Raw genomic sequence first — 17,193 nt, forward strand, 5'->3', positions numbered from 1 at the left:
TTGACAGCTACCATTTTTTCACCATGAAGTTTACATGGTTGCAAAGTATGTGATTTCCAGCATACTGTAAATTTTGGCATTCAAAAAAATAAAACTGCTGTTCACTCTATAGAAGCCAAAGCTGACATTTTATCCCACTTCCAGTATCACTGAAGAAGTCACAGTTCCTCAGCTGAAACCAAGAATCAGTCCCCAAATTATAAAACCTTAACTACTTCCTGTGCACCTGGACTCTACAGTAACAAGAATTTTAGCTCTGACCTTTGCTTTTCCCAGCCAGTGTCCTAGCTTTTAGGATTGGTGTAATCACGTGAGGAAGCTGCCGCTGACCACCAGAGGCAGAGTAGTGTAAATTTACTGACCTTGATTCTCTTGGGATTTTTTTTTCCCCTCTATATACTTGTTGGATTTTTATATTTGGTGAGCCAGTCCTTCTGAAGTCTGACTCCTTTGAAAGAAAGCTTTTTTTTTTTCTAAGTGCAATCTGCCTCCAGTTTTCCTTAGGCAATCCTTTTAAGTATATCCAAGGAACTGGAAATAAGGTAGCAATGTGACCCAATAAAAGGGGAGGTTCTTTTTGATTCTTTTCTCCTTTACCTCTGGGTTCTGTTTCATTTCTTCTACAAAACTTTATTTTAATAAAAAATATTTTTATGTTTGAAAGTAATTCACTGATCACCCAAGCGTATGTCCTGCAACAAGAACAGGCCACATCAATTATTCAAACTTTAAAAATATTAACCATGCTTTAAAAATGCTCATCAGTAAATTCTTATTTTTTTTTTTTTTTTTTTTTTTTTTTTTTGAGAACGCGGAAAATCATCCCTCTGTCACCCGGGCTGGAGTGGGCATGGCCGGATCTCAGCTCACTGCAAGCCTCCGCCTTCCGGGTTTACGCCCATTCTCCTGCCCCTCAGCCCTCCGAGTAGCTGGACTAAGGTGCCCGCCACCTCGCCGGCTAGTTTTTTTTTTTTTTTTTTTTTTTTTTTTTATAAGAGACGGGGTTTTCCACCTTGTTAGGCAGGATGGTCTCGATCTCCTGACCTCGTGATCGCGCCCGTCTTGGCCTCCCAAAGTGCTGGGATTACAGGCTTGAGCCACAGCGCCCGGCCATCAAGTAAATTCTTTTGGAATTAGACCAGGTCTAGAAATAACAATACTTGAACCATAATTTAGATTTAAAATATTTTGTTTCCTGTGACTCTAAGGCTGTCAGTATTTTAAAAATTTATTCTGCATTGAATATTGAATTATTAAATTGATCAAACCAGCATAAATATGCTAAAATTGCAGTATATGTTTATTATATACATAAAAGTTAAATTTTTGTTGGACTACATCTCTTAGTGAGATGGATGGGACTGTATTTTTTCCCAGTGGTTCAGGTGTCACTGGGTAAATATTATTTATTGTCTGGGACAGAGCCCAGAATCAATTCCAAACCTGTTTTTATTTTTATGGGCTTGGGCCGTGAGAAAACTCATTTATGTAAAATGATCCGTGGTGATGGACAGTTCTCTTAGGGTTATGTCTCTCCACTGTTTGAACCTCTTCAGACTTTGAAGCCAAAAGTCACACAGTGATGTCACCAAAACCGAAGCCGAAAACATAGCCTGATTGGGTTCTCCAGTAGCGGGGAGAGACAGGGGCCTTCGGGGGTTGCTTTCCCGGCTCCGCGGGTGCGCGAGTGGCTCGGGTCCCTGCCCCGCCCCAGGGGTGCCCCATCCCTCCTGCAGCCCCGCGGGATGGCAGGGCGACCTCTTCCAGGGCGCGGTCCGGGCTAGGGGCGGAGCCATCCCGGGGGTGGGGGTCCCAAGGCTCAGTGCCTCGCGCGCCCTTGCGGGACCGCACCCCCGGCGGCCCAGGCGCGGGCACCCCTGACCTGGGCGGGTTGCGCGTTGGCTGCGCCGCGCCCTGGGGTACTGTACCCAGTCGCTCCCTGAGGCGGGGGGCGCGCAAGGCCGGGCGAGGGGCGGAGGGCCCGGGGGTCTGCGCTGACCGTTCCGTCGCAGGGTGCGGGGCCGGAGCCCACGGCGCTCCCAGAGGTCGTCGGGCCCCCAGGGTGCCCCGCAGGGCCCGGCCGCAGAGAGGGCAAAGATGTGGCGGCTGGCGAGGGGGAGGGGGCGGCACTAGCCTGCTGCGCGTGCGCCGACCCGGGTGCGACCCCCGCCGCCCGCCCTACCCGCTACGGCCCACCCCGAAGGCCTGTTCCCATCGCTTGTCCGCCCGCGTCGGGGTCCCGAGTGGGTGTGTGGGGTGCATGCGTCATGTAGCGTGTACAGGGCTGCAGCGTGTGCGGTGTGGGTGAAGGGTGTTGTTCGGGCGCGTGTGGGGGTGTGGCTGGTTGTGGCATGAGGTGGTGCACACGGTACCAGGTGTGTGCAGTGTGTGCTTGTGTGTTTTGTGTCTATGGGTGGGGGGATGGGGTGGCAAGCGCGTGAGTGTGCCTGTGTGTCGGTGTGTAGCGTGCGTGGATGCCCGTCGCAGCTGTGTAGTGTGTGTGGAGCGTGTGCGGGGTGTCCGTGTCCCGGTCCCGCCTGAGCCCCAGCTCTCGGCTTCTTGGACTGTGGTGGTGGCGGCTGTGGCGCGGGATCCGAGGATCGCAGCGCCGCGCGTCACCATGGCAACAGATGCTCCTGCAGCCCCCGCGCCGCTGCGGTGGGGAGGGGCCCTGCGCACCTCGGACGGCGGCCGTGGGGGAGGGGAGGCTGCTCGTCCCAAAGAAGCCCGCGGAGGAACTGGGCTGCCCCGGCAAGCACCCCGGGGAATCCTCCCTCGCCTTGACAGCTCTCCTGGTGGGGCGCCGGGGCAGGGGTCGGGACGCGGTACCTGCTGCTTGCCTGGGGAGCCCGGGGACCTCACTCAGGTCCTCTGCAGGCCTGGAGCTGGGGACAGAGTAATTCCTGCTGTTTCTTTCCCTTGAGAGGCCCCGCGCCAGGTGTTTGCAGCTCCTAGGTCGGAAGCTCCAGGCGTGGTTATTCGCCGTTAGGATCGGCTTGTGGGAGATGAACGCGCCCCTTCCAAAGATGGGGAGCCCAGGCCTTAAGGAGTCCAGGACGGCATCGCGAGTAGACTTGTCGGTTACGTGAACCTACAGATGCTCCTGTTCCGACCCGGGACACAAGGAAAGGCTGATAGTGAACCAAGGAAGTCCCTGCCTTTGACAGGCTGGACGTCAGCGCAGAGGAGAGAATCTGGGCCGGTGCTCCCTGCACTCTGGAAAGAAAGAGCTTGTTTGCATAAGCAAGCAGCCCCTCTCTGGGAAGGGGATGCCAGGCCCCATTGGGATGGAGCCTGGAGGCGCCTGTGCTCCCCTACCTCCTCTGCCCAGTGCCTGGCCCAGGAGTGGTGCTGCCTTTTCATCTGTTTAACCTGAGGAGGATGGGCGAGACCAGCTTTCGCTCCCTCACGCATTCATTTATCCATAACCTTTATCAGGTGCAGCGATTCTGGAGTGTGGGGTCCAGGCCAGCAGCAGCGAAATCACCCGGGCTCTGGTCAGAAATGCAGACTCTCAGGCCCACCCCAGACCTGCAGGTTCAGGAGTGTGGGAGTGGATGCGCGTGGCCCGCCCTGCGCCAGATCTCAAGGCGATTCTGAGGCTTGTTCAGATTTGGAAACCACTGATCCAGGGTGGTCTTTGTGCTAGGGATGGGACTACTGATCCCTTCCCTCAAGGGATCCCCCCCTGCCCCGAAAAACCTGGCCCTGAGGGTTTCAGTTCTCCTCTCCTACCACTTGGGGGTCCATCTAGGACTTCAGCAAGCAATTATCCTTGACCACTATCTCAAGGCTGCGTCTGAGCTTGACTGAAGCTTTTTCGGAGAAGAAGGAGGAGGAGGAGGAGAAGGAGGAGCTGGAGGAACAGAAGGGAGTTCTCAATTGTCACTGCTTCAAAAGGTGCCTGAGGAAGTGAGGAAGTGAGGAAGGCTTCCAGGAGTGTTAGGAGCCCAAGAGCGCTGCCTCCTGGTGACAGTATACAGAGCTGACTCTACTGGGGAGGGACCTCCTAACCAAGCTGGCTTCTTTTCTTTTCTTTTTTCTTTCCTTTCCTTTCCTTTCCTTTCCTTTCCTTTCCTTTTCTTTTCTTTTCTTTCTTTTCTTTCTCTCTTCTCTTCTGTTTTGTTTCTTTTTATTTTTTATTTTTTGAGACAGAGTTTCGCTCGTCACCCAGGCTGGAGTGCAGTGGCGTGATCTTGGCTCGCTGCAACCTCTGCCTCCCGGGTTCAAGTAATTCTCCTGCTGTAGCCTCCCGAGTAGCTGGGATTACAGGTGCTCACCACCATACCCAGCTAATCTTTGTATTTTTAATAGAGACAAAGTTTCACCATGTTGGCCAGGCTGGTCTCGAACTCCTGACCTCTGGTAATCCACCTTTCATCATGTTGGCCACGCTGGTCTTGAACTCCTGACCTCTGGTGATCCACCTGCCTTGGCCTTCCAAAGTGCTGGGATTGCAGGAGTGAGACACCATGCCTGTCCCCAAGCTGGTGTTCTGTGTCCCAGTGTTGTGACCTGTCTTGCAAGAACCACCCCAGTCAGTACCCGGATATTGTGTTTGTTACTGCTAGCACCTGGACTGGCTAAATTCAGAGAAGGATCTGGGTTGACAGGTTTGTGTGGATGATGTATCTGTGTGACTCGTCCCCAGTCAGCTCCAAGTGGCTCCAGTATGCAGTGCATGGCTTTGTGTCACCTGTGGTTTTCTTCCAAGTCTATTTCAGTTGGGCTGATGGTAAAATGAGCTTCACACAGTCAGTTGCAAGGTCGGTGTTGAGCAGTCCTGACTTGGTCATCCGATAGCCAGGAAGTGTGCAGGGCACCTGGGAAACCCCGTGCATTCGGCAGGGAAGACTGGGGGGAATCTTCGGATGCTGCCCATGGGAGGCCAGTGCTACCCTCCAGAAGCTTCTTGGGCTGGCCACATGGTTGGTGGGCAGAGGAGGCAGGCCAGAGCTTGATGACCCCCATCAGGTTTGCTGTTGGCCAACCTCTTGTATGTAATTTGTCATGTTTCCCAGCTACCTTAATTATTACTTAGTCAACATTTCTCTTTAAATCAACTTATTCTTTGTTACTTAATATGATTTTTTTTCTTGAGACAGTGTCTTGCTGTGTTGCCCAGGCTGGAGTACAGTGGTACAATCTCGGCTGACTGCAACCTCCAATGCTCAAGCGGTCCTCCCACCTCAGCCTCCTGAGTAGCTGGGACTACAGGCATGCACTACCACACTTGGCTAATTTTAAAACTTTGTAGAGACGAGGTCTCACTATATTGCCCAGGCTGGTCTCGAACTCCTGGGCTCATGTGATCCTCCTGCCTCTGCCTCTCACAGTGCTGGAATTACAGACATGTGCCATTGTGCCTGGCTAATTTAATTTTTTAAAAGACGTTTTTGGCTGGGTACAGTAGCTCACTGCCTGTAATCCCAGCCCTTTGGGAGGCCAAAGTGGGTGGATCACTTGAGGTCAGGATTTGGTGACCAGTGTGAAACCTAATCTCTACTAAAAATACAAATATTAGCCGGGCATGCTGATAATCACAGGTGGCAGGCACCTGTAGTCCTAGCTACTTGGGAGGCTAAGGCAGGAGGATCACCTAAGCCTGGAAAGTGGAGATTGCAGTGAGCTGAGATCGCACCACTGCACTTCAGTCTGAGTGACGGAGTGAGACTGTCTCAAAAAAAAAAAGAAAAAAGAAAAAAGAAAAAAAGACTTTTTTTAAGGAACATCAAGAGATCCCTTAAGTTAGGCTGGGCGTGGTGGCTCATGCCTGTAATCCCAACACTTTGGGAGGCCAGAGTGGGCGGGGCAGATCAGCTGAGATCAGGAGTTTGAGACAAGCCTGAACAACGTGGTGAAACCCCATCTCTATTAAAAATACAAACATTAGCCTGGCGTAGTGGCACATGACACGCCTGTAATCCCAGCTACTCGGGAGGCTGAGGCAGGAGAATTGCTTGAACCCGGAGGCAGAGGTTGCAGCAAGCCGAGATTGTGCCTTTACACTCCAGCCTGGGTAACAAGAGCGAAATTATCTCAAAAAAAAAAAAAAAAAAATCGCTTAAGTTAATTTTAAAAGGAAAAGAAAAAACAGATGTCAATGAAAATAAGTAGCGCTCATGAAAAATTGAAGGTGATTATAGAAACAAACACAAGGCCGATCAAGCTGTGGCAACCGTCCATCCTACGCTGTTGCTTGGCTGCCGGAGCTCTGAGCCTGGTGCCTCTCTTCATGCCACAGAAGACCCCTGTTAGGGGCGGGGTTCATGGGCCAGAAACGTTCTGCTGGAGAAGCAAGAGGGCTTGGAGGTGGGACTTTCTCACGGTTTCATACAAGGCAATTGCCGCCCTGTCTCTTCCTAATACCCAGGCCTTCCATGCACCAGGCCCTATTCACAGCTGTTTGTGAATATTAACTCGTGGTATCACTGAGACCACCCTATGGGACAGGTCCTGCCACTGGTCCTGGATTTACAGAGCAGGACAGGCCCAGAGAGGTTAGCAACTTGCCCAGGGCCACAGAGCAGGTGTTGGAGAGGGGGAGCTGGATTTGAACTGGGACTGCTGCTCAGGGCGGCACCCCCGACATTTGATACCCAGGGCTGCACGGATAGGAAAATCAGCCCCCTATGCATGCAGCCAGGCCTCAGCCCCCCTGCTCCTGACCCCCGATGCTCCCTCTGCGAATGCTCGGCCAGCCACCAGGACTCTCGGTGCCTTTGTGACACCAGACATCTGGAGTAATGGAATACTGAATGTGAGACAGACTTGGTTATTTTCCTCTCTCCTCTCTCTCTCTCCTCTCTGTTTCTTTTCTTCTTCTGTGGATGAAGCAATTCTCACAGCTCCTGTTGGCCCAACCCCTGCCACGCTGACGAACAGGGCTGAGCAAATGTGGTGGTGCTGGTCGGGGGGCTCAGAGGAAGGCAGGGCTTCTCTTGGAGACTGGGCAGTGGCAATGCCGGCACCCGTGAGTGCTCACCACTCCGAGGACGTGGATGTGGACTCTACCTGGTCTCCTCTGGCCTGGGGGGCAGGCTCAGGCCGGCTGAGACTGGAATTGGGCCCGTCCAGGGAGGGTCCCCCACCTCTGACCCCGGCCCAGCCACAAAGCCAGAGCTTGTGCAGGTGGGTGGCTGGCCTGGGTGTCATGGGGTGTGGCTGCAGGCACTGGCATGGGGACCGGGGCAGTCCTTCCAGGAAGAGCAATTGGATTGTGGGCCAGGGGGCCCACAGGCCAGACCAAAGTCCAGGCTCTTCAGGCTTCAGCCCCAGGCAGCCGGTCAGGCTTCTGCGGAGAGCAGGCTGGGATGGGCCCTGGAGATTCCATGGAGCTAAAGCCACAAGCAGAGGCAGGAGACCCCGGGTGGGGTGGGGCTGGGGCCATGGGCTTTGGAGGCAGGGAAATAGGCAGATCTGACAAACTCAGACTTTAAAGCCTGTGTCTCCCAGTGTCCCAGCTCGTTTACTCTGCAGAGTGGCACTGACAAACCCAGCACCTCCCAGGGCAGGATTTTAATCCTCCCAGGGGCTGCCATTCTTGAGCACCTGCTTGGGGCCAGCCTCTGTGCCAACCTCCCCACAGTGTGCCCGCCTCACTCTCAGGTACCCCAGGGAGGTGGGCATGATCCTCATTATCCCACTTTTTCAGATGAGGAAGCTGAGGCTGAGGAGGGTCAACTGCTTTGCCAATGCCACAGCATTTGGTGGGGGGCCAGGGGTAGAACATGAGTTGATCTGACTCCAAAGCCTGTGCTCTTAACCGAAGGGTCTCTCGGCTCCTGGCCATGGCCACCCCCGTCCCGTGTCAGAGCCAATCCGCGCGACTTTCTTTGCGGTGTTTCCGCCTTGTTTAACGTGGTTTCTTGCTGAGCACTGTGGCTTACAGATGCTGCTTCCCTTGTCGTTCCAAAAAGCCTCCTCATGCCTTCCCCCCTTCCTTTTAGGAAACTCACCCCTTTTCCAGGACTGGCCAGCCGTCCAACCAGGGCCCACCCCTAACGAGAATGGAGGGGTCCCTGGGGCTTGTGAAGCCTGGCAAGGAGTTAGAAATTTATCCCACGCTGGGGCCAATGGTGGGACCGTCGGGAAACCAGCAGGCTTTAGGGAAACGGCTCCCCTGGGCTGACTGTCGCGGCTTGGCCTTTATTCCCATGGGTGCTTTGTGCCGGGGCAGGCCCCTCCCAGGTGACCGAGGCCGGGTCTGCGGGTCCCCGCGCCCGCGGAGCTCCCGCGCGCCCCCGCGTGGCCGCAGACGGCAGCACCGCTTCGGGAGCCGGGTTTGCAGGAGGAGGGGCCCGAGTGGGAGGGGCAGGGGCAGGGGCCGGGGGCCGGTTATGGGACCGGCGCGCCAGGAGCCCTGAACCTGGGCTGCGGGGCTGATTACCAGCACCATAACAGCCAGGCAGGGGCTGGTGCTGCCGGGGACAGTGGCATGCAGCCTCTGGCCTGGGATAAGCTGGGGAGGCAGGGTCCGTCGGCCACCAGGGGAGCATCGCAGCGAGACAGCCGGCTCGGGGCCTGCGGGCAGCTCCCCGAGGTTTCCTGGAAGAGCAAGCAGCACGCGTTGGCCTGGGAGGAGAGGATGGGGCAGGCTGAGGGCAGGTCTGGTGGGACAGGTGAAGCAGAGGTGCGGTTGGACTGGGAGGGACGGATCGTGGGAAACAGGCTGGGGGGCTTGCGGGGGCGGTGGGGCGGCAGGCAGTGGAAGCGGGCAGCGCTGCCAGACTGCGCAGAGAAGGGCCTGTGTGGGGATTCCTGGGAGCGCACAGGTGCGCTGCGGGTGTGGACATGGGGGTGGTGTGAGGATGGGAGGCTTCAGACCCTTCTCCCAGGGCTGGGAGGCGGGAGGTGAGCACTGTCCCAGGCCTGGCTGGCAGTGTGCGGATCCCAGGAGGCGGAAGAGCTTCCCCTAGTCTTCTGTCTGCTTTTCTGGTTGGAGAAGGAGGACTCTGTAAAGTCAGGGCAAGGACTGCGTCCGTTCCACAATGTGCCTTTAACTGACCACATGTACTTTCAACACTACCTTTAAAGAAAAGAAACGGGCCCAGGAACTGGACCCAGTGGCTCATGCCTGTAATCCCAGCTCTTTGGGAGGCCAAGGCCGGAGGATCGCTTGAGACCAGGAGTTCGAGACCAGCCTGGGCAACATAGCTTGCTTTTTAAAAAAAGAATTAAAATTTAAAATTAATTGGGCATGGTGGTGCACACCTGTAGTCTCAGCTACTCAGGAGGCTGAGGTGGGAGGATTGCTTGAGCCCAGGAGGTCGAGGCTGCAGTGAGCCGTGATTGCACCACTGCACCCCATCCTGGGCCACACAGTGAGAATCTGTGTAAAAGAAAAGAAGCTGGCCACAGAAAACAGCCTAGTTCCAAATGGAATTTACCAGGCTGTGATGAAAACTTCGGACCCCCAGCTCTTAGCCACCTGCTCAGCCCAGCAGATGCTGCTTGCGAAAGATGATTCTGCAGGCTTCTTCCCTACTTTGTGTTCAGTGACCTCACTTTGGTAGCTCAAAATGGGCCACGGTGGGAGTATTGATGCCGCAGAAATGGGTACGGGCCAACATCAGGGCTTTTTGAGGGGGATCTGGAGAGCTGGTTTGCTGGGACACCACTGTGGCTGTCCCTCTGGGGAAAAGCCCTGTGAGAATGTGCAGAGTCACGTGGTCTTCGATGTTCCGTGCTTCAATTTCATTGTGTGTGAGTCTGAATAATGACGTTTTCTGAGTCCCTCTCTTGGTTAATGTGGAGAACAAATGGTTGTGGACTCTGGTGCCATGGAAACCTTATCATGTCCCTGCCTAGTGCTGGAAGACTTGCTTCAAGGACCCAAGCCCCTGAGCACAGAGAGGCAGGCATTGTGGCTGAAAGTACTCGGGACCAGGACCTTAAAACTGGCATTGACACACCACCGGCCACTCTTTGGCACCCTTGGACCAGTCAGCTAACGCCCCTGGGCTCCAGCATCTTCATCTGCAGGAGAGGTTTGGGCTGAACGGTCCTTTGTTCCCCTTCTGGATGTGACATTTGGCATGCATGGTCCTCTCCACCACATACATCTCCACATTCCTACTTCTCTAAACCCTAAACCTGCTCCTTTCTCTTTCATTTATTTATTTTTGTAGAGACAGGGTCTCACTCTTGCCCATGCTGGAGTGCAGTGGCGAAAACAAGGCTCACTGCAGCCTCCACCTCCCAGGCTCCAGTGATCCTCCCACCTCAGTCTCCCCCCGAGTAGCTGGGAATTCAGGCACACAGCACCATGCCTAACTAATTAAAAAAAAAAATTTCCTACAGAAACAGGGTCTAACTATATTGCCCAGGCTGGTCTTGAACTCCTGGGCTCAAGCGATCCTCCTGCCTCGGCCTCTGGAAGTACTGGGATTCCAGGTGGAAACCACTTTGCCCGGCCTCATTCCCCTCTTGATTCATGAAAAGCTCTTGGCTTTTCCTGTCTCACCAGCCCCGCCTTCTCAGTGAGTGGTGTGGTCACCATCTCTTCTCAGTCCACTCCTTCTGGCTGGGGGCTTTCATTGAGTCCCATAGCTTGTGTTGACAAGTCTCCAATTTAAATTGCCAGACTAAACTGCATCCCTGGGTATGGACTCATCTGCACAACCTGTGCCCAGGAACAGCTGCACATGGCCGCATCACCAGCCTTGAGACTGATCACAGCCGAAACAAGTCTCAGCCTCCCCGACTCCTGTCCCCAACATTTTAGCATGTCAGCAAGTGGCTCAAGACCCAAGCATTGGACCCATCCTTCATTTTTCTACTTTCTTCACCCTCCCACATAATCTGTCCACAAACCTCGAATGTCGTGCCTCTTAAAGGTATTTGGAATCTGTGCACATTGCAGCTTCTCCACCCCTGCCACTGGAATGTCCTGCTGGGCCCTGCAGCAACCTCCAAACTGGCCACTTCCTGCTCCCGTTTCTGTCCCTGGCCCAGCAGTGAGACCCACTTATTTAATCGTCAACCTCAGACCCTGTGTGACCTCAGCTTGGGGCTCCCCGCTGTGTATCCAGCAACCTCCTGCCTTGGGGCTGTGGTCAGCTCCTGTTAGAGCCTCGCTCTGTGCCAGCCTTCAAGCACACTGGCCTTCTGTCTCATCCAAAACACGCCGAACCTGTCCCACCGTGGGGCCTGTCCCTGGCTCTTGCCCCTGCCTGGAATCTCTTTCCTAGAGCCTGGCATGTCTGGCTTCTTGTCATTCTGGTCTCTCTCTAAATCCACCTTCTCAGAGAGGCCATTCCACGCTGGGCAAATGAAAAGGTAGTGCCTGCCTCGTCGCTGCCTGTGGCTGTCTCTTCTCCGCCATCACCAGCATCTGAGCACTCTGCCCATGGATTCATTTGCTTTTGTATCCTCTGCTTTCTTGTGCCTTTAAATGACAGGTTCCAGACTCTAGGGCCTGGACTGTCTTGTTCGCTGCATATCCTGAGCCCACCAGAGCCTGGCATGGAGCTGGCTCCCGTTGCATATTTTTGGGATGAATGAATGACTTTCTTCTGCTTGGCCTAGGAGGCTGTGGCTGCGCAGACAGACAAGGGAGCACTGTCCTCAGAGGCTCCCGGGGAGTTCCAGGAACACAGCCCCAGAGCTCTCCTCCCAAACACACCCCACGCATGTCCTCGGAGGTGGGCTTCCAGAGAGTTCCAGGAATATAGCCCTGGAGCTGTCCTCCCAAACACACCCCACGCGTGTCCTAGGAGGCTCCCAGAGAGTTCCAGGAACACAGCCCCGGAGCTCTCCTCCCAAACGCACCCCACACGATGGTTTCTGAGCTATCCCAGTGGAGCCCAGAGATGGCAAAAAGGAGGGGAGGCAGCAGCTCTGGCCAGAGGCTGAGGGAGTTCTGGCTTTTGGGGGAGGGTGGGAATTCTGGCCACTGGTCCGGGTGGTCTGCTCTGGAAAGATCTCCAAGCCCAGAACAGAGAGGCTGGAAGGGTCGGCCTCGGGATCCAGGGGTGATCGGTCGCCTCTCTGTGGCAGCCAGGTTAGTGGGAGTCACCCACTGGGCGGGGCCTGGCAGCTCAGGTCTGGCTGCCTAGGACTGTAGCCGGACGTCAGGGTGGAGGGTCAGGGAGCGTGGGGCCACCCTCCCGCCTCTGCCTTCTGGGTCTCTGACCTTGAGCCATGGGGCGTTATGCGACCTCAGACAGAAGAATCATGGTCCCCAGCAGTCCCATCACAACGAGGGGCCCGCTGCTGGGCAGGAGAGCAGATCTTCCGTTGAGCAGGAGAGCAGCATCTAAGGAAAGCCAGAGGACCCATGGGGGAGAGAGGAATGGCTCCTCACCCCAGCTCCTCCACAGTAGACTCGGGGTCCTCTGGTGGTCCCCACGAGCCCCCCACTTCCTCTTTCACCGCCACCTTGGTCCCATGGCCCTTGTCCACCACGGCCCTTCACAGCCCTGCTCAGGAGGGCCCACCCCTCTCCAGCCAGGCCCCCACCAGGGTCGCCACCTTGTCAGTTTCCAGGTGACCTTTGTCCCCAGGATGGGTCAGGTTCAGGTGGGGAGGTGTGTGTGTGTGTGTGGGAGGTTGATACAGAAAGATTCCAGAAAGGAGGCCCTCAGGTTGCTGTGGTGGGGAGTGGGGAGTGGGGATCCAGCAGCCAGGAGGTGGGCTTTGCACAGCAGGCCCACCTGGGCCACCCTTGCTCCCTCCGTCCCCTTCTTGAGCAAGGCTGCCCACTCCTCCCACTCGCCCTCTTGTGCCGCCCGAGATGCATGAGGTGCTCCTGAGAGGTCATGTGTTGTGGGAATGTGAGGGATTCCGGTGTTCCCCAAAGCCAGGGGAGGCAGCCCCACTCGGGGTTCGAGGCGTATCCTGGTCACAGGCATGCAGGCACCCACATGTGCACACCTGTGCACACCTGAGCAGGCCGGGATTTGGGGCACCCTGCCCTCACCTTTGTGCAGCATAGGTAGCAGGGTGGCCGGGTGCCCATCGTTGGCCTCGGGCACGATGCCCAGCAGCTGGCACATGAGCTCGTACACGTGGACGCTCTCAAAGGGCTCCACCTCCAGGCCCGCCTTGAAGCTGGGGCCCACAGCGCGGAAGATGGTCTTCATGTCCATGTCTTTGTTGTCAAAGCCGTGCTCCCCATTGTTGAACTGGACATTAATTCTCTGCCGGGGAGCGGTAAAGGGTCCTGGGTCCTTGCTGGGAGCAAGACACCCTCTCCACCTACCCTATCCACCCTACGAACGCCCTCTTAGGAAGGAGCACCAATATGGGGGCTGAAGGGGTTCCAAGACTCAGTTTCCCTGAATTCTCAGCGTCCAGAGATCAGTCACCCTAAAGAGTGAAGTTCAGGGAAGGTCCGGTTAAATGAACGGAGACCAGACCCTGAGTAAATGGGAGTGGAGCGAGCGGCTCCAGGCTGCGGGCCCTGCCTCCTGGGTGGTGTTGAACACTGGCTCCCATCGGTCACTTCCTTTCCGGGGATGTCTGCTCCCTAATCTGTGCTTTGCTTCTGGCTCAGACACCTGTGCTGTCTGCTGAGGGGAGGTTGGGCTCCTGACTCTTTCCTGCCTCTTCCCTGTCACCCTTGGGGCTGGACTTCTACACTTTACCCTGGACACGCAGGTCACACACACACACCTATCACACAGTGCTCGGACATGACCGGTACAGATGTGCACACACACTCCCACTGCCTAGTGCCTGAATGTGGGGGGCACACACAGATGTGCACACACACACTACTGTATCGTGAAGGGTGTGTCCCTTCAGTGCTGACGCTCCTCAAACTGGGGGCCAGCTAGAAATAGGGAGTGCCTCTATAGAGATGGAAGGAGAGGCCAGACGCGGTGGCTCACCCCTGTAATTTCAGCACTTTGGGAGGCCAAGGCAGGAGGATCGCTTCAGCTCAGGAGTTTGAGACCAGCCTGGGCAAAACCCTGTCTCTACAAAAAATACAAAAATCAGCTGGACGTGGTGGCTCACACTTGTAATCCCAGAACTTTGGGAGGCTGAGGTGGGTGGATCACCTGAGGCCAGGAGTTTGAGACCAGCCTGGCCAACATGGTGAATCCCTGTCTCTACTAAAAACACAAAAAATTAGGCATGGTGGCAGGCGTCTGTAATCCCAGCTACTCAGGGGGCTGAGGTAGGAGAATCGCTTGAACCCGGGAGGTGGAGGTTGCAATGAGCTGAGATCGTACCACTGCACTCCAGCCTGGACGACAAGAGTGAAACTCTGTCTCAAACGAAACAAAACAAAACAAAACAAAACACACACAAAAATTAGCCAGGCGTGGTGGCATGCACCTGTGGTCTCAGCTACTCAGGAGGCTGAGGTGGAAGGATCGCTTGAGCCTGGGAGTTTAAGGCTGCAGTAAGCTGAGATCCTGTCATTGCACTCCAGCCTGGGCAACAGAGCAAGACCCTATCTCAAAACAAAACAAAACAAAACAAAAAACCAAACAAACAAAAAAAGGAGACCCGGAGCCCGGGGAGGGAGCCCCAGAGGTGGTGCCTCCAGCAGGCAACTCACCCCGTGGATGACGTAGCCAAGGTCGCTGTACATCAGCAGGGGTGTGACCCTGGGGTTGTTGGCGTAATGGAAGGCCTCGGGGAACGCCTCCTTCTTGTAGACGTGGAGCTTGGGGTGGGCATCCTTGAGCGCATTGTACACCTTCTCCAGCCTCCCTTCTTTAGGGAGCAGCATCCCGTTTGGTCCATAGTCCAGGAGCTCAAACTTGATGTCCTGGAAGGTGAAGTTGGGGAACTTGTGGAATTCGACCAGGTCGCCAGCCTGCTTGTTCACAGTCGTCATGCCATGGTCGGATGTGACGATCAGGTTGAGGTGGTCTGTGAGGTGGTTGCGAGCAATGCTCTCCCGCAGGTAGCCCACGGTCCGATCCACCTGCTGCACCATCTCCCTCCTCTCCGGGGACTCGGGGCCGTACTTGTGGCCTGTGGAGTCTGGCTCCCCGAAGTAGAGTGTGACCAGATCCAGGTCCTCCTCTGTGAACCACGCCATCACCGTGTCGATGTTTGCTCTCCACTCCGTCTCATTTTTGTAGTTGTGCGCGATGCCTTCCTTCCGGCTCCGTGTCACAGCCACCCCTTGGTAGGTGACGTTCCCACCCGGGTAGAAGAAGGAGCCAGTCCTCAGACCCTGCCAGACAAGGCCGTGTGAAGGACAGGACTCCTCAGTGGGCGCCCCTCATCCCGTGCCTGTGAACACATTTGTCTACCACCTGCCTGCTTCTCTGTTCCACCCACCCATCCCTGCTCCTAGCTGCAGCTACAGGGCCTTTAATTTCTAAAACATCCCTGATCTCATGTTCTATGGGGGTTAAAACCTGATTTTATAGAGGCAACGACAGGTGCCCCCTGGACTTGAGCACTAAACGAGACATCAGTGTAAAAATGTTCTTAGATACGCAATGTCTGCCTCATCAATGGGCTATGATGCCTGCCTCGAGGCCGCGCTGCCCAGAAAGCATCTCCTTCTGAACTGAAGTCTGGCCTGCCCTGCTGGGCTCTGGTCCGGGCATGAGTCTGTCTGTCCACCTGTGTCCCGTCCACTTGCTCCTCCAGCCTTCTGCCTGGCTGCCTGGCTGCCCCTAACTCGACTGCTGCTTTATTTAGAATTTGTCTGTCCCCCCAGCCCTCTGTCCACCCCACCTGCCCATCGACTCCCCCCGGATATTCTTTCATTGGATCAAGCACCTTGAGATGCCAGGGTCTCTACCTTGGCTTCCTGCTTGCAAACCTGTGTCTATGGATCCTTCTGGAGCAAGGGAACTCCGGCTAGAGTGGATACCTTGGCTCTGGGGTGGGCATGGGCTCTGCCATTTATTCCAGCCTCATCTTGGAAACCTCCACTGACTTTGTTTACTGGAAGCCTCGCCTCTGGGCCAGGAAGACCCCAGAGCATTGCAAACTGGGTGGGGGATGGTCTTGGGTCAATACTGTAACCCACCTCTCATTTTATCTTTGACCCTTTAGAATTTAGCTGTTCAGCTCTCACAGGGATGTGGGAAAGGGAGAAAGTCGTGTAATTGTTAAATGCTTTCTTGTTGAGTCACAATGATCTTCCCTGTCTGACCCTCACCCCCAATGCTGCAGGGCCCAAGGGTGCAGTTCTCCCTCTGACTAGGGGGACAGAGAATCCCTCTTGCTCCCAGGGCCCCCCAGGGAGGACCGGGCAGGGCTGTGTCCATGGGCGGAGCCGGACATAGCTCACTGCTTAGTCCTCACCAGCACCCACCACCTGCCCATTCTGGGGCCCTACTTCACACTCTTCTGTGCCAGGGTAGGCCAGGAGCCCCGAGACCCTGGAGTGGGGAAGGGACCTGCCATGGATCTCACATGGTTCCAAGCCTCGCCTGGGCCTAGGTGCCCCCGTGCTCTGCAATGTCAGTATGGGTGGGGGTGACATTACCTGCCTCTGGGCCGTGATCCAGATAGGCACGCTGCCGTTGTCCCACCACCTCTGGATGCCCAGCGTGGTGTAGTAGGGCAGCTTCACCTTGCTGGTGGTGTTGTAGTACATGTTGTGAACCACCCCGTGGTTCTCGATATATTTGCCTGAGGGAGGAAGAGGCGCAGAGGGTGGCAGGATGGACTGGGGTCACAGCGAAGGCCGGACCCAGGGCTGGAAGAGGCGAAGTCACAGCAGCCTAGGTTTCCCTGTGTGCTGGATGCGGAGTGGGCCTGGGGCAGGGCTGGGAGGAGCAGACTTCTTCCTGCACTTCCCCCGTGGGAGCCAAGGTTCGAGGTCACGTCCGAGACAAATAGACACGTGTTATTTGAGCTATTGTACCAATTGCACTTCCACTTTCAGTTTGTCCTGCAGCTGGACAGGCACATAGGCACGAATGCATGTGCAGGGATCCTGGTGGCAGATTTGTTTGCTTTAGCAAAAGATTGCGGATTGGCCGGGCGCGGTGGCTCAAGCCTGTAATCCCAGCACTTTGGGAGGCCGAGACCGGCGGATCACGAGGTCAGGAGATCGAGACCATCCTGGCTAACATGGTGAAACCCCGTCTCCACAAAAAAATACAAAAAACTAGCCAGGCGAGGTGGCAGGCGCCTGTAGTCCCAGCTACTCGGGAGGCTGAGGCAGAAGAATGGCATAAACCCGGGAGGCGGAGCTTGCGGTGAGCTGAGATCTGGCCACTGCACTCCAGCCTGGGTGACAGAGCAAGACTCCACCTCAAAAAA

General features: G+C 55.6%; 1 protein-coding gene across 2 annotated transcripts in view; it reads right to left on the reverse strand.

Moving 5' to 3' along the window:
* Positions 1-7,440: 7,440 nt before the first annotated feature.
* ENPP7 (ectonucleotide pyrophosphatase/phosphodiesterase 7) overlaps positions 7,441-17,193 on the reverse strand; it is a 12,263-nt gene continuing 2,510 nt past the window's right edge. The window contains exons 2-6 of one of the 2 annotated variants that reach the window (XM_017879327.1): positions 16,412-16,557; positions 14,513-15,139; positions 12,923-13,142; positions 12,137-12,259; positions 7,441-8,574 (exon numbers count right to left, since the gene is read on the reverse strand). In XM_017879327.1, coding sequence (XP_017734816.1) covers positions 12,153-12,259; positions 12,923-13,142; positions 14,513-15,139; positions 16,412-16,557 — 1,100 coding nt within the window. In that variant the 3' untranslated portion in view covers positions 7,441-8,574; positions 12,137-12,152. The remainder of the gene's footprint in view (positions 8,575-12,136; positions 12,260-12,922; positions 13,143-14,512; positions 15,140-16,411; positions 16,558-17,193) is intronic. The other variant, XM_017879326.1, reaches the window with a different exon arrangement.

This window comes from Rhinopithecus bieti, unplaced genomic scaffold (genome assembly GCF_001698545.2).
Source record: "Rhinopithecus bieti isolate Rb0 unplaced genomic scaffold, ASM169854v2 scaffold_9899, whole genome shotgun sequence".
NCBI lineage: Eukaryota > Metazoa > Chordata > Mammalia > Primates > Cercopithecidae > Rhinopithecus > Rhinopithecus bieti.